The sequence below is a fragment of the Pelobates fuscus genome, chromosome 5 (genome assembly GCF_036172605.1).
Source record: "Pelobates fuscus isolate aPelFus1 chromosome 5, aPelFus1.pri, whole genome shotgun sequence".
In the NCBI taxonomy this organism is placed as follows: domain Eukaryota; kingdom Metazoa; phylum Chordata; class Amphibia; order Anura; family Pelobatidae; genus Pelobates; species Pelobates fuscus.
In genome coordinates, this window is record NC_086321.1 from 44,270,470 (window position 1) to 44,287,463 (window position 16,994).

Consider the following 16,994-nt stretch of genomic DNA (forward strand, 5'->3'; position numbering starts at 1 on the left):
GACCTGCAAAATGCATAAGAAACAACTCCGTGTCCAGCTGACCCCAGTCCGTGACTGTATTATACTGAGACAATGAAGCGGCTGACCTAGAGGAGAATGACTTGTGATAGTCGTAAAAGGCAAAGCCCCCGTACTTATAAGCTAGCTCTATCACCTTGTGTAGGTATAAGTCTAGCTCCTCTCTGCGGAGGGGAAAAGCAGTACAGATAACGTCTCTGTATAGGCCAAACGCCAAGACAAACTCAGGGATGTTAAGTTTCCTATTCAACCTAGGGTCCCTGGCCCTCATCACTACTGATAGATCCTCAAACGTGTACGCCCTGTTTTCTACCACGTCTTGAGCCGCTATCAGTAGTGAGGCCAAGTTAACATCCTTTCCCTCTATGATGTCACGTCTGAGAGACTGCGGTATTAGGTGAATAGGATTAATAACGTTAGTAACTTTCCTAGCCGGTAGAGGGTTACTGTTACCTCCTAGGGCGGGCGTGGGTTGGGCAACCGGCCCGGGAATCTCGGGGACTGTACGAACATTATTAGCTTCCAGGTTATCCAACCTATTATTGATAGTGGCAACTGAGGACACTAGGGAGGCCATCATGGCGTGTAACTCAGCCAGGCTATTAAGTACATTAACCTGTGAACTAGGGCCAGGCCTTTCGTTATCCTCCGTAGAGTTCAATAAACGAAAAAGTTCATTCTTCCTGGCTGAAGCCGGATAAGGGATATTCCTCTTTTTTAGTTCAGCGGTAATCTTAGGGATAGTCCAGGAGCGATAGCTGGAAGCTGGACTTGGAGGGGTTGGTTGCCTTCTCTGTGTGCCCGACCTGAGAGGGGTGCTGGTAACCGACAGATTGTCTTCTAATACCGAAGCGTTGGACATTCTAAGGGGGGCAGAGAGGGTGAGTTTAGTACTGAAATGTAAACAGCTGGAGGGACCCCGCTTACTAGGTTAGTGCCCATAGGCGAAATTGTATTAACTTAGCTTCAGTTGGTGGCAGATGAGGCCCTAATTACTTGCCAAGTGGCTATGAGAGGCACTATCTATGATTTGGCTCGTGGGGCCTTGGTGCCACTGAGGTGGGTGGCGGGGTGTTGGCCTCTCGGTGACACGTAAAAGAAGTAAAACGTTTGGCCGTGACTGGTGAGGCCCTAACTAAGTTTTGAAGCAAGGCTATAGCTATGCGTTGGGACGATTGGCCTGAACCTCCGAACGTAAGGGCTGACCTTATGCCTTGCGGGACCTCTAAACTTATAGGCAAAGAGGCCTATGGGAACATACCTAAGTTGGCGGGAGAATTACAACTAGACCTCAAACCCCCCCCCCCCCCCCCAGGACACACCAATAACATACCTGCAGAGGAAGGAATACTTTACTTGACCTAATAATGGACTATTATCCTGAAGGGAACCAACAGAACTAAAGGGAAAGAAACGTGACCTATTTATGAAACGTACTATTTAATTACAACATACACACAAATTAACTGGGTGACACAGAGGCCTACCTCTTTAACAAAGCTGCGAACACGTATACCCGCGAAGGGCCACTTGCGAGAAGTGTCAGTACTAGTAAGGACTACAACAGAAAATAGGACATGAACAGCCATTAAATCAATGGAAACAACATACCCCCTATTATTCTACTTTGCTATTTATGACTTTAAGGGGACCATATAAACCACTTAAAATACAGAAGTTTAGAATACTGGGCAATACAACAAAACCGCCTAAACCCCTCTTATAAACGTAACTACTAAATTTATTGCAAAAAATGTGAACAATATCCAGAAAACGAAACAGAATGAAGGTATTGCACCAAACTGAATGAAAAACGTGTGGCAACCCGGTCCGGCTAAACGAGACTACGAGGTGTAAGTGTAACTGAACGTGTTACACTGACCGAGATTGCAGGAGCGGAGTGAAGCCGAGCCCGTGAGCGACAGGGCTAAACTTACGATTTCGATGCTGTCCGTGTAAGGCAAAAGCGTTATACTCACGAATACAGCCGCAGAGCATTTGAACCGGGCTGCCGGCGGGCGGGAAACTGACGTCACGGATCTGTAAACCGGAAGTACACTGAAGCACTTCCGAGATCGTCGAAGACAAGTAAGCAGGGGCTCACTGGGTTTAAATAGGGAATTTAAGTGCCTCCCACAATTACAGGCCAAGCCTTCTATATATATATATATATATATATATATATATATATATATATATATTTTTTTTTTTTTTTTTTTAAATAAAGCCTAATGCTACATATACTAGTATAGTTTAATTCTTTGTATCTGTGCTATAGCAAGTAATGTATCCAGGCCTGGCCCTAGAACAGCAGGAAGATTTCGATTTTAATTTTTTTTTAATTATAAAGAATTTTAATTGTAATAAGCTACAGCTGGCATTTGTTGCCTTCGCTCTGAGCTCTCCCTTACCTGTTCCCACAATTGCACCTAGCTTAAAGGGACACTATAGTCTCCAGAACAAGTACAGCTTATACTCACCAGGATATTTTCATGTAAACACTGCCTTTTCAGAGAAGGCCTAGGGACACTTCTAGTGGTTGTCACTCAGATGTTGTGCATCTTTGCCTGGCGGCACTAAACTTTCCCCATAGAGGCTCCCCTCTCTGAGGAGATGCTGATTGGCCAGGGCTGAGTTTTGCTCAGTCCCCTGCCCCGTCTCCTTGGCTGAGATTGTCTGTTTTGATGATCTCTGCCATGGAGGCGGAACCAGCGCTGGCAAACAAGTGCGTTGCTGTAAAAGTTTTTTTTTGGGGGGGGGGGGGGGGGGGGTTTGTTTTTCTATCGTTAACATGGAGGGGGCTAACATGGTTTAACACTATAGGATCAGGAAAACACATGTGTTCTTGACCCTTTAGTGTTCCTTTTAATGGGACACTATAGGCACTATACCCTTTTTATCTCATTGAATCTAGTGCTTTGATTTTTCTGAACTGTCCATCCATTCTGTGTTAAACCACTTTTAAGCAATGGCAATCCACTGCCCCACCCCTACTGGAGGTATGGCTAAGGGAGGAATTATACTCTACTGTATAATCTTAACAAATCGTACCAGCAATGGGTGCTTTGGTAGGCTTTCCCCATAGTGAATTGATAATTTGAAGATCTATTTGCCTGCTGGTTGCCGGCGCGTCTCTTGACTTCTCTCAAGACGTTGCTATCAGAGCATTCGGATTGGTTAGTTTACTGGCCAACCATAAGGACGCTTTTGGTCACATTGCAAAGCATGGGAACTTTTTTCCCCACTATTTGCAGTGCCTCTCGTAGCACGTTAGAGCCCATAAAAGGACTTTCCCCGCTATGAGCACTCATTTTGCGGCGAGTCCTCATTGGGTGAAGATGGAATTTTTATTTTATTGTGGAATGGTTTTGATTTTGTTGTTTTTTTTTATTTTATTTTAGTTTTTTACTTTGAATGGGAAGTAATTCTGGTTTCTGGGCAGCAATTTAACCGCTTGCTGTCTGGGACCTGGCTTAAGTTCTGCACCCAGAGCGGTGTTCGTATAGAACATAATGTTACTAGCAGTAATGTCTCGGCTCCTTTCCTATACATTTTGATAGTGTCTTCAAGCTGGAGAGGGAAAAAGTAACATAAATTTGAAGAATGGATTTTTTTGAAATTCTTTATTTTTGTAGTGCAAAAAGATATGACAACGCTTATGTGGTACCCCAACGGCATTCCACATGTGTTTCAACGACCGTTATAACAGTGGGGTACATGGAATACTTGCACCCTTTTATATTATTATGCGAGGTCAGTTCTATTGCGAATAGTTTATATGGAGATTGAGCACGTGAGATAAGCACTAGTTAATTAAGGTCATGCATATAGATTAAACAATCTGTAGTTCCCTCAGACATGCATAAGATTGTAACTGAGCAGGTTTACAAGTAATATGGGAATAAACGGGGTTAACTTTTCGTGTATATGGTATAAACAAAGCATTATGTTGCATGTCTAGTTTTCTGTGACAGAGTGATTGTGGGTCTTACTTGTGTAGGACCTGCTGGGCTAGTGATAGATATGGTATGCTGTACCTACATAGGCTGCAGGGCTCTGAAGAACAAGAAACATTGCTATGTCATGCTGGTAAATAAAGTAGCATTGCTTTGTAATCTAACAGTGCCTATGAGCTTAACTGGTAATCTATTAGGTTGTGTTTTCGTCTTGGGTAATTGTAAAAATTTACGTCAGATTATACTAGTCGATTAGGAGCTGGAGTCCACCACATTGAATATGGTCTGCAATGTCCTCTGTGCCAGCAGCATCGCCGCGGTATGCAATTCAGGCATTGCAGGTCTTCGCCTTTTGTCACCCAATACCCAGTCTGTGGCGAAGTCGCTGGCCATGCAGCCGCTCGGTCTCTCGCTTTGTGGCTTCGGTCGCAGGGAGCTGGGTCATGCTGTGTCGAGCGCAGGGAAGCTTGCTTGGTGAGGCCTTTGTTGGTGCCGCTTGTAGGGAGGGCTCACTTTTGTGTGGTCGCCGGCTGGTACCTGTGTCTCGGAAACATCGTGTTTTTTCCCGCTTTATGGACTGCCGGTATCTGCGCTGCCGGACTGCCGCTTTTGATTCTCTTGATGTGTGCCCGTAGTGACTGCGTCTTTTCGCCGGTCGGATCCACGAGGCCACCAGGGTTTCTGCACAGCGGTAAGTAGCTCCTTTGTCGTGCAGTAATCCCCAGAAACTTTTACAGAGCCAGTCGAAAGTCTCCCGCGTTGGTGGGGACGGCTTGTTCTGGGCGCTCTGCTCTCGAGTTCCATTGTGGGCGGCCATCTTGGTAGTGTTGCTTAGGCCCGTTGCCCTTGGCTGTCGTGTTGCCAGTGTGTCTGCCGTCCGCCCCGGCCGGTGCGTCCAGCTGGGACCGGGATATCCCCCACCGGTCCAGAGGGGGGGGGGGTAGGCTGAAGTTGGGTCTCTGGAGGGCCTCGGTGCCAAGGAGACCAGCCGCCTCTCCCCTGCCCCTGTAGGCCGTGTCTGGATTTCCGTGCTCTCAGCTCCAACGGGTCCCAGGGTAGTGTCTGTCGTGTCAGCGGGGCACCCCCGACGTGGGTGATGCACCCGTGTGGAACTTTGGGCCATATTGCCCCCGCTTTTTGCCCTGTTTTTGCCCGCTTGTCCGGAGCTCGTGGCAGACACGTCTGTTCTGTTCGACGTCCAGGCTCCGCCCCCCTGAATGGATTTTTATGCCAATTTATTTCTTGCCACTTTATATTTTACAATGTGGTTAGAAAACTGCCATTAACTGACAAAATACAGTCGGCAGGTGACAAAGGCCCTGGCCAAATGGACTTTTAGTACAAGAGAAAGAACACGAGTAGGAGAAAAATGTGACCGTGGGGAGGAGAGATGTATCTAGTAAGGCTTGTGAAGGAACAAAGTGGTGTGTGTTAGAGCTGTAGAATGTAAGATGAGTGCCAGGCAGAATCTCTACTCATGGCTGAAGAAATTGCTATGAGAAAAAGGTTCAGTGTATATGTTGCGTTCTGAGGCCACCTCGGACAGGCACTAGAGGGGCTTTTTGGAGCAGTCCAGCATTCTTTGCAGGACCAACATTCGTCGTCTACAAGCTGTGCGGGAAGACCATGCTCAATATAGAGGCATTGAGCTTTGTAAGGAGGTGTTGATTGGAGCTGCAAGGCAATTGCTGCGCATGCACAATATCCCCCAATGCTTTTCTCTAATTGAATGAATTTTCCTAAAATAAACTGTAATGATGATCAGGGAACAAGCTGTGGTCATGGTGGCAATGGCGCACTGAGGGAATTGCAGGTAATTAGAGCTCGTCTATAATTCTAAATCGCTGGGGGGGGGGGGGGGGGGAGGAGAATAAACAACGTTGGAATATTTGTAGTGTTAGTGTTCCTTTACGAACTGGACAGCAGGAAAAAGTCTGATAGGATAGGGCAGGGGATATTGCTGCCTTTGAGAAGTCCTATAGGGGAGAACTAGCTGTAATTACTGTAGCTTACCTATTCAATTGCAAACCCTCTCATCTTAGAACACTGGCACATTCAAGTGTCAGCAGTTTAATCTAGTTTGAATAGGACACTAGTAATTAGGGATGCCTGAGTTAAAAAGTGATTTTTGAAAAGGAGACATGGATACTGGGAAGAAAAGGATTAAATAGTAATAAGTTGGAAAACTGGAGATTTGCAGAAGCAAGAGATGGACTGGCATTCAAAGAGTGCTAGATGATCTAGGGGGAAGGAGAGCTGGGGGTAGCTCAGGATTTTAACTTGGTACAGGGACTGAGATTTATGATGGCACAGCTGACCTATATCTATATGCTTTTTTTTTTTTTTTTTTTAGAAATGGAGATCCAGTTAGGGCGTATCGGTGATTAGTACCCATATAACTAGCCCCTCTTTCACGAACTGTCCCACTACTGCCTAGTTTTCATCTCCTAAGTATTATTCCCTTGCAATTCTGTACCCATGGTCATGTCCTTTAACTTGCCTATTTTTCCAGTTACTTGAGTACCTAAACAATTAAAAAAAAAAAAAAAATGTTTTTTTGGGGGGGGGGTGGGGGGGGGGTGGTGGGAGGAGGATGAGGACTTCAGCATCCCCTCCTCCACTCTTCCTTTGTAAGCTTAGCCCTGTATAAATCATTTTAACACCAGAAATGATCCTTGAACCATCACACAGATTTTTTTTTTTTTCTTTTTGTGTACCCTGGGCCTCTTTATTTCCAATCTGATACTCTGTTCAGCAGGGATTAGATTGGCTGCACCGACACGTGCGCACAGTGTTGGCAGCTCAGATGGATTGTAACCTAATATTGCACAGCTCTTGTAAAACTATCCATGAAAACCCTAACTTCTCCTCTGACCCTGCTATGCAGGTTCGGAAAGGGGAAATGGCAAATAGATTTAACATCTGCTCTGTATAAAAAGTATTTATCCAAGCTATAGTGTTATTTTATTTTTTTATTTTTTCCCTCTGGATAAATACTGCATTTTATTTTAGTGAAACACATGAATCCTTGCAGAACAACCGCCTAATTAATCCCATTTTTATTTTATCTGATATTAACCATGAAAATAAACAGCAGGCTACACAAACCTGTTGTGTCCATATTTGTGTATGAATCTTTCTTATTACCGTATATATTTAGAATCCACTTTTGACCCAACATACTGATATTTTATCATCATGCAATTTCCTGTATATATTTTTTGTATTACTTTCATATGGTATAGCAGATGTAATATTCTCAACATATCCATTAAAGAAAAGGTAAACTGCTTTTTATTTATTTTTTTATATCTGTGTATGCATTCAAAGAAACAATTTACATTCAATATTGAAAAATAACCATGGGTTTAGCCAAGTAGTTAACAGGTGTGGATGGGGGGAGACACTGAATTAACTTAGTTCCACTGTTTTTTTTCCGAACACCTGTTTTTATCTTCTGTGCAAATCCCTAGGCCTTTAATAAGCAACACATCTCCAACAACCGTGATAAATTGATCTTCCTAGTCTCCCTTGGTAGCTGTTAAGAATTGCTGTGAACCCCACCTGTAGGTAATGCTCTCATGTCATGAGAGTGATGACTGAAAGGATCTATTCATAGTACTGCAGGATCAGAGAGGTGCAGCACTGCCCCAGGAAGCACCTCTAGAGGCTGTCTGAGGAAGTATCCCTAGGCTGTAATGTAGACACTGCCTTTTCTATGAAAAGGCAGTGTATACAACAAAAGCTTGCAGAGACTGACAATCTCTCTGGATTGGCTGAACGGCAGTGCTGCACTCCCAGGAAGCATCTTCACTGGCCATCTGAGCAGTGGCCACTGGAGGTGTGCCTAGGGGGCCTTTTTTTCTCTGAATAAAATGTGTTTACATGAAAATCCCTGCAGGGACTGATTATACTCACCAGAACAACTACATTAGGCTGTATAGTTTTGGTGTCTATAGTGTCCATTTAAACAAGAACTAAAAGGATACCTTTTAAAGCTGTGGTACCAGGCAACCTCCCTCACTGATCAAGATGAGACTCACCCCATTAGTAACCTCTCATTTTAATAAACGAGGTGTGATATTCTCCCATAAACCCACACCCAGCAGAGATTTCATGAAATATGTACACCACTGCATCAGACACACATCTGCTCTTGCCAGTATTGTGACACGCTCCTGCTTGGGAGCCCTCAGGTGCTCAAGCTGAAATAAAGGTTAGAGTTAGAAGGCATATAGCAGTAGTCATAGTGACCTCCCCTTGCACCAGGAGAGGGATGCTGGATTGTTTCACAGACATCCATTGAATGCTAAAGAAACACACAAACATTCTTGGCAAGCCTGCTCTAGTGATTGCCACCACAACAAACTGTTTAGTAAATAAACCTACAGCTTTGTTTTCATGCGTACATTATACTTAATGTCCCCCGAACATGCAACAAGGTAAATATTTGTATAGCTGCAAGGCTTTCGTTGGGCTTCTTTCACCCATTTGACTCGGCAATGAGCTGCCTCCCTTGTTTCTTCCATTAGACTCCTTTGCCCAACCCGTAACAAATCTCCAGCACAATGGGTTATAAAGCGAAGCCAGCATCTGCCCGATTCATTAGTCTGTAGACGTTCATGTCCATGTCCCACGGTCCGATTTCCCCTGAACACTCTACTGCTATTATGATATAAGCTTGAGAGAAGTGGTAAGGAGTGATACATTTCAGCCTTTATTCTACGCAGACCCACAGCTTATGGAACCGTGCCTGTCAGTGATGTGATCCGTACCCACATTTATGCACCACATTTCATGTTCTTGTCTATAATTGAAATAGAAATGGATAAGAAAGTAAAAATATAAATGTTCTCCACTGTATGATTTTTGGGTGGGTTTAACACATTCGGTGTTTGCTTCTTTTTATTGGTTTTCATTTATTTTTAATCTGGTTTTCTAAGCGCTAATTATTTTGGTCTGTATTTATATTTATATTTTATTCTGATTCCTTACATTAGGAAGCCAACTGATTGATTATTTTATGCCCCTGGTATTCCACTTCCTGTTGGGTACCAAGCTGCCCATCAAAGTACAATCCATCCAGCCTCGCACAGCCCCTCTCCCTGTATGGTATTGAGTAACTGCCATATTAATTTTGTAACCCTATGCATAGGAAAAGTGTCCGCATTAACGTTTTTGGCTAAAGAATTCAATCTGTACAGAGAGACATCTGTTTGTGGTTAAAATAATTAATCTCTGTTTGAGCTTATCTCAAATAACTGCCTCGAAATGAAGGCCAAATCAACGCCCATTTTTGTTTTATGTAACTTTCAGGCATGTTTGTAAAGCCAGTCATACAATAATACTATTTGAAACAATACGGTAAGATAATGGGTAGCAAAAGTCCAGGCAGCAGCCATGTTAGTTTTCTGGCAGGTTGCATCTGTGGGGAAGTGAAGAAGCAATAAAGTTTGCAAATGCTGTAGAATTAGATCACAAGTGTAGAAAGAAATGTTTTTTTTAGACATGGTTGCCAGGTCACCATATAATGTGGGATGTGTACAAGCTGCATGGCACCCTATCAATCTATGAAATGCATATGCTCTCGAGGTGCATAAATATAAATATGGCAAACTTACGGAGGACAGTACCCTATCTATTGTGAGTTAGCACTCTATATTTCTACCTCAATTAGTCCAAATTACTGTGACATATTGCACTATTTTTTTTGTCCATTTCTGCTTCCTTTAAGGTTACAGAAATCATCTTGTCTCTGCGTATGTAGACTGAACATAAACTGATTTAAATACATCTTCGGTTCTAAATCACCAATTTCTGTAAAATTTTATGTTATTGTTTTTGGGGCGCGGTACATCAACCTGCTTGTCAACACATGACACTTTGTCTTTTTTCCTAAATGAGGTTCCATTCCTTCATTTTCATCTATAAATACTAAAAAAAAATATTCATTGAGGCAGTCAGCTAGACCTTTATCCTCTTCTACATACCTTCCTTCTTTGTTTTTAATCTAATCCTTGTTTTACTTTCCTTTTCTCATTTCTGTATCTAAAAAATATTTTGTCCCCTTTTTTAAATTTATTTATTTTTTACTGACTATTATTTTCTCTTCTGTGTGTGATTTGAAAGCTCTTATAACTTGCTTTGCCTCATCTTACGGATCTGTCTATCTTTCTCACTCACTTTTTTTCATAATTACTAAATGCTAACTTTTATTTTTTTTTACTATTTTGGCCACATCTGCGGAGTACCACAGTGGTTGGTGTATATACTGGTGTCCTGGGCAGTAATCAAATCAAGAATAACAAAAATACATGTTCTCCGTTATTTTTGCATGTGCCTATTTTTAATAAACATACGGTAAATAAAACAAACTGTACTTTTAGATAGGGAGTAAACAGAATAAGTTCACTAACTAACTTTTTATCTGCAGTTACATGTGTTGAAATAGTAGGCCTCTCCTATCTCTCTGTGTCCAGTCACAGATATCATAATGTCTAAATCGCTAAATCCAGATTTTTAGGGACCCGAAAGTTAGGAAAGTTAAAAAAAAAAAAATTCTGAGCAGTCACGTTTAACACGGTGTACACTCTGGTTTATATTGCAGCTTTAGTGTTTCCTTGGTTATACCAATTCCTTTTTTGGTTTTAGTTTTGCCTGAATATGCCAAGTCGCTATTCACTGGCTAAATAAATTTCCCAAGGAAATATGGGAAATAAAGGCCAATAGCTACATTTTACTAACTTGGAACCCCTCCCCTGGAGGGTGGCTCATGTATTTTTTGATTTTTTTTTTAAATTTATTTTTAGTTTTTTTTACATTCTTTATTTTTTATTGTGCGGGTGGGTACAGATTTTCAACAATTTGCCACAACAGCATATACAGATGTCAATACGTACACGTTGGTATGATTGAGCGCACATTTTAGTTATTACATTTTTAACAAGTAGCTAAGCTCCAGCCTTTAGTAGCGGTCGTTAAATAGCTCAGGAGAGATGCCTGGCTGGTGTGCCTTAGTGTCTATGTGTATAGTAACTGTGGATATCTCGCATGGTTGTTCCAGCGTGTGTGGTCTTGACCCATATGTGCAAGGGGAGTATCCCCTGTGATGGGGCTCATCTACGTCAATGTTCGGGGGTGTGTGTGTTTTGGAGCCCTCGCCATGAGGCCAATAGACCAGTTAAAATTGAGTGAGTGACTTAAGGGATGTTGAATCTTAGGGCCGCTTAAGGAGTGTCGTCTCCCATTAGAGGCTATAAGTTAGGAAAGGGTGCCCGTGCACTGTCCGGTGTTCTAGTCTAGGCTGTGCAGTTACGTGTGACAGTAGGCACCTAGCACTTGTGATGAAGTACGCCTCTGCCGATTCCCACGGGTGTTGTAGTGGTGCAGAGGCGGGGGTTAGGGGCCGGATTGTCCGCAGACTAACTCCGCTTATCTGGAGAATTAAGTGGAAAAACTAAACATACATTAAAGCTTTGTGGGGTCCCAAGACCCAAACGAATACAATTTAAAAGTAAACATAACTATTTAACCAGGTAGTATGGTGCTAGGCACCATTGAATCGGCTGCCTTTAGAGGAGTAAGCTGTGTGGTGGTAATAGTCTGATGCCCATTAGGCTGGTTCCAAGCTACATGTGGGGGCCACTATAATGTATCGTGCCTTGATTGCTGTTGCCTGCTTGGTCCGAGTCAGGTTCCGCGGGTGCTGTATCGTGGAGCCCCCCCTCGTTGCGGGTGGTGAGAGTCTCTTGGGAGTCCCAGGGTGTCCAGTAGGTCAACTGCTTGTTGCAGGGTTTGCACTGAGTAGGTCATGTCACCCCGCTGTATTTGGAGTATCCGCGGTGATCTCCAACGGTAGTTAATGTCCAGGGCTCTAAGTTGGCTTGTGAGGGGTTGCATGGACTTTCTCCACATCATGGTGTCCCCGGTGAGGTCTGCATAAAACGAGAGATTCATGTTCTAGAAGACATAGGGTGAGGCTCCCTACAGTGCAGTTAGTGTCAGCATTTTATCTCTGAGGGAGTGGAAGCGAACCACCACGTCTCTAGATGCTAGTGCTGGGGCTCCTCTCGGCTTCGGTTTGCGAAATACCCCCTCAAAGGTTATGTTTTTAGCTTGCTTGGGCTGTAAGAGGGACTCCACCAACCCTCTCATAAGGTGCGGGAGCTCCCCGTTAGGTATATCCTCTGGAAGCCCGCGCACTTTGACGTTTGTGCGGCGCCTGGCATCTTCTGTTTGTGCAAAGCGTTGTTCCAGGGTGGCTTGTTGCTTCTTTAGGGCCTGTACCTCCGCTTCTAGTGTCTTTATTGACGTTGTATGGCTGTCTGACGCCGTCTCCACGGTGGTCAGTCTTCCAACCAGGCCTGAAAGGTCAGTCCGGATTGTGGCCATGTCTGCTTGTAAGGTTTTTTGGAGGTCGGCTAGCATGTCCCTCAGCACAGCTGCCGTCACAGGCATTGGTTGTGTGCTCTGTGGGACCCGTAAGAGCTGTGGTGGAAGTATTAAATCCGCCGCACTTCTGCTTTTTAATATCTCCTCGGAGGAGTCAGTGTTCTCGTCTGAGTCGGCGGCCATCTTGGGGCCGTAGGCGCACGGCAGAGGTATTCCTCGATATTCCTGCCTTCAGCGGGTTTGTCTGCCTTGGGTTTTTTGGACTGTCGACCCATCGTGAGCATAAGTGTTGTTTTGCTCGGTTTAGAAAGGATAACCGTTCTCGTTTCGCCATTTTGTGTTTCGTCCCGGAGCTCATCAAACGTGCATCCGCTCAAGTTGGCTGCCTGGCTCCCTTTTTACATTCTAAACTAGAGGAATAGTCCAAATAACGATGGGGTATAAAGGTAGTAACCAATAATTAATAGCCACTGACATTCTAAATTAAAAATAAGGTGTAATTTAACCCCTTAAGGACACGTGACATGTCATGATTCCCTTTTATTCCAGAAGTTTGGTCCTTAAGGGGTTAAAGTGGTCTTGCATGTATCTATGTATTTATTTATCTTTAACGGCCCTTTAAGATTAAGAACCCAAAGGAAGACTTGGCACCGTTTGTATTATTGAACCCCAGACACAAGTTGCTCAAGTCCTTTCGGTATTTAAGTAAACTGGATCTCCCTAAAAATGTTTAAAGTAGCAGAACAGAAGCTTGCTTTTAGATTGGATTTTAGTAGGGGTGAGCATGGAGTTTACAGTAAACTCCCTCTTTTCATCATGCATGCTGTACGTTTACAGGGCAGGCAGACTCCATTGTGGCCACACACCTGGAAACTTCCCCTCCCTCTCATGTCACAGGTGTGTGACTGCAGCACTAAGGCCCACACAATGCAGAATAACCCACAAAAGCATCAGCAGGAGGGTAGGCAAGTGAGCTAGAGGACATGGCTTTAAGGGCAGATAGACATCGGGCATCCTGGGATGTGTTGTCGGCTCTTCAGAATGTGGGTGGGTTACACCGGTTGTCAAAATGGGCGAGTGAAAGAAGAATTGGGTGTTCAGGAGGTAAAGAGATCTGGGATAATGGACCACTTTCTGCTGGTATGTACTTTAACTTTAAATTGTGCACACACCTCTATGGCTCAGGTCCTTATAAGAATCATGTAAATGTACTGGTATCATTAGATTGTTAGCTTATTTGGGTAGGGCCCACATCACCTGCTGTTCTCGTATATGAAAAACGTGTTCCCCCAGAATGGTTTGACTCGTTTTATCTATTTACAACGGTGCAGAATATATTGGTGCTATGTAAGTAATTATATACTAATGACAGGACCTTCAAATTGTATATAAATAAGGGGGTGATATCCTTGAGTCATTGTCCAGAGAGAATATAGGAGAGGTCGCTATTGAGAGAGAGAGAGAGAGAGATATTACAAAATATAAATCTTGGTAAATGCTTTTATGTGAAGCCATAAAAGCACTGTAGGCAGGATCAGATTGTTTGAGGGACTTCTACCAAAAATATTACTTGTTTCCTTAATAGATTTCCTTTAAATTCATTCTGGGCAGGTTGCCAAGTAGCGGAGACTGCTCTGAAAATAACGCAAGGAGCGTGTGTCTCTCTTTAGATATTTTGCAGATTGCTGTTGAATAGCTGAAAATATCTATAATTGTGTTTTTTTTGTTGTTTTTTTGGTTCTTTTTAGGGCAAGGTGGAAAGTTGCGAAACAATAGAAATGCATTTATTTTTATAAAGTGTTCTATCTGTTTGTTCTGAGCTTTTATTAAAATATGAACTAGTGGAACTCAGCTGCTCCTTGTACTACTGGTCTAGACATGTAACCACCCAGCTTGGGAGCTTTTTGATTGGCTGACGGGGAGTTGTTCGGAATGTAAATTCCACTCCGCTGTAGAGTGTTCCATTCACTCACATGCTGCAGGTGTTTGCATACAATATTGTGTTACTGATAGGGTGTAAGAATAAGTGTAACTGTTTGAGTGCCAGAAGGATTTCTACAGTTGCTTCCTCACCCCACGTGCTATCAAAAGGTTATTCGGAGTTGGCCTTTTGTGATAAACTGGGGTGATCCAGCAGTGTCCTGTGTGAGAGAGACACATTGTGCATGAAAATTCCACCTTGTTACAATACAGATACAATAACGTGTTCTAGTATATAGCAATCTGTTTCACTGTGACAGCTCTGGACTGTTTCAAAGAGCTTTGTCAGGCTGTTTTACATACGCATTATTCCTTACTGCTTTTTCCAGTCGTACCTCCCCCCACCCCTCATTTTTCTTTAATGGAAAACTAACCCTTAATTTTATTTTAATCAGAGCCCGTCAGATTGCACATCGCGGAGGTTGAAAAGGGGATTAAGGTTAAAATCGTAAGTACCCCTCTGTTTTTGTAAATCGTTTATTTTATTTTTTTGTTTTATTTTTTCACAGTATATTTTATACACCTTTATTATATTGTAGCAGGTTTGACATCACCCTTCTTCTGTTTTGATTTTTGTGCAGGTGGCTTTATAGTTGGTCATATTGCGTTTAACTACTCGGGGTGTTTGGCAGTGCAAGATGTAGGCACCATGACTTGTCATGAAGTCATATTGTCTGTAAATTGTAGAAGCAATATTTTAAAGGATAAATGTAAAAAAAACTAGATTGCCAATTGTTTTCATCACTGTGTTCTGCAGCCCAGTATTTGAGGACCTCAATAAATGCTCTGGTTGATCCAGACAGAATTTAGAATGTTGAACTGGATAGATAAGATCAGCCTGACTAAGGACAATTTAAACCCTTTTTAGAATAAACCACTATATACAGGTCATGATTTACGCATAACCCAGCATGAGGAACCATGAATAGTCAAACAATTGTTTAGCCCATCTGACCTCAAGTAGACCTGTCCTCTACCCCTTTCAGTCTCAGAGCCATGGACAGCCTGGATCTAGTTTGGGAACCAGTTTTACACAACAAATGTTCTGATACGTCTCGTAAATCTGGATTTTGCCCTGGTCAACATATGCTTGTGCTTTGAGCCTGTTTACATGTAGCATGAAGAAATCACACTGGGGTTGTGTTGGTTGTAGCACCAATGATTTATAGGGATTAAGGGCCCTTGTTTTCCATCCCTTACCTAGGGATGGAATCTAAACCTGGCTATAGAGTAGGACCAAAGATCTATTCCTTGGAAGAGTCTAAACGATGCATACATTTTTTTTTTCTCATTTCTATCATGTCGGGCATTGGACCTCTCCAACTATCCCTTGGAACTGGGTGTGCAGTCCAATATCCTTGATATAAGATTAGCTTTTTCTACATGTAGTCTAAAGGCTGCACTTTTCTTCATCTTTTTACAGGAGATCTCTGCGCAGCCTGAGGAAAGGACCCTTTTCTCGAAGCTGTAATGGGAACTGGGCAACATCTTGTATAAGCCGATCTTTACTAGGCAACTTTGAGGTAAGGCGTCTGCAGTCTGTGTGTTTCTCTTTATACCTCCGAGTTGACTGTCTGCATAATGAGTAACAATTAAAAAAAAAAAAAGGCTATATTTTCCTTCTATGCAGTGGTCCTGTCATTTGTTTTATAGAAGCTTCAGTGCTTACATTCAGTGTTAAATCCACCTCTAGGGGCTGTCTTCCTTATAGCCAGAAGTGTTGCTTCCTCCACAGTGAAACTCTGTCCAAGAATTTAATGCTGTTGATAGCTGGTGGCAGCATTTAATTGAAGTATTGGAGCGTTTTACTGCGCATGTCTGTTTCCAATACATTCCTTTTTTGCGAGAAGCCGTGGATTGGAGGAGATGGACCTTAGTAATCTTAAACGTAATTTTTTTTTTTATATTAGCAAAATGGCGGTGGACAGAAGGGAACCTATAGTCCTGAAAGATGTGTTTGAGACTATAGGTTCTCTTTAAATTTGTGAAATTTGCTTGGAACCCACTTAGAATTCTCGACAGTTCACAATTTTGATCCTCTATATGTGCATTGAATGGGCAAAAAAAAAAAAAGTATCCATTAAGAATGCTATGTATTTATTCTGTACTTGGATGGAGTTAGAATGCTGCAAATTCATACAATATGTGCACTTACTACCTGTATACTCTGTCATGCTGAAATGTGTCTTTTCTCAGGAGTCCATACTGAGAGGAAGATTTGCTCCGTCCGGTCAGATTGAAGGATTCACAGCAGAAATAGGTGCCAGCGGTTCCTACTGTCCCCAGCACGCCACTCTCCCTGTCGAGGTCACATATTTTCATATCTCTGAGCACAGCATGCCCTCACCTTTCCTGGTAAGTATGTCCGTACGTGGTGCGGTCTGTGTGTGTAGCATACTGCTTGTCACCCAGTCACACGATGGAGTGAGCATTTCTTCTGCAATAAAATACTGATTATAGGAAGGATTTTGCAACCGTAATCTGCACCTGGATGTGTAGAACATATGATTGATTAACCCAAAGACTCGCTCCTAACACCAGCTGACAGAACCCAATCCAGCGTGAACGTCTCAATGACCTACAGGTCACATTGACTATGAAATGCTAGAGAATAATGCCCTTTTAACTGCCAGGACACCTTTTATTGTC

At 42.9% G+C, this 16,994-nt stretch overlaps 1 protein-coding gene across 3 annotated transcripts in view; it reads left to right on the forward strand.

The window, feature by feature from the left end:
- Window positions 1–16,994, forward strand: part of ATOSB (atos homolog B) — a 74,976-nt gene that overhangs the window by 51,011 nt on the left and 6,971 nt on the right. For all 3 annotated transcript variants that reach the window (XM_063453777.1, XM_063453776.1, XM_063453778.1), the window contains exons 4-6: window positions 14,741–14,793; window positions 15,769–15,868; window positions 16,542–16,700. In XM_063453777.1, coding sequence (XP_063309847.1) covers window positions 14,741–14,793; window positions 15,769–15,868; window positions 16,542–16,700 — 312 coding nt within the window. The remainder of the gene's footprint in view (window positions 1–14,740; window positions 14,794–15,768; window positions 15,869–16,541; window positions 16,701–16,994) is intronic.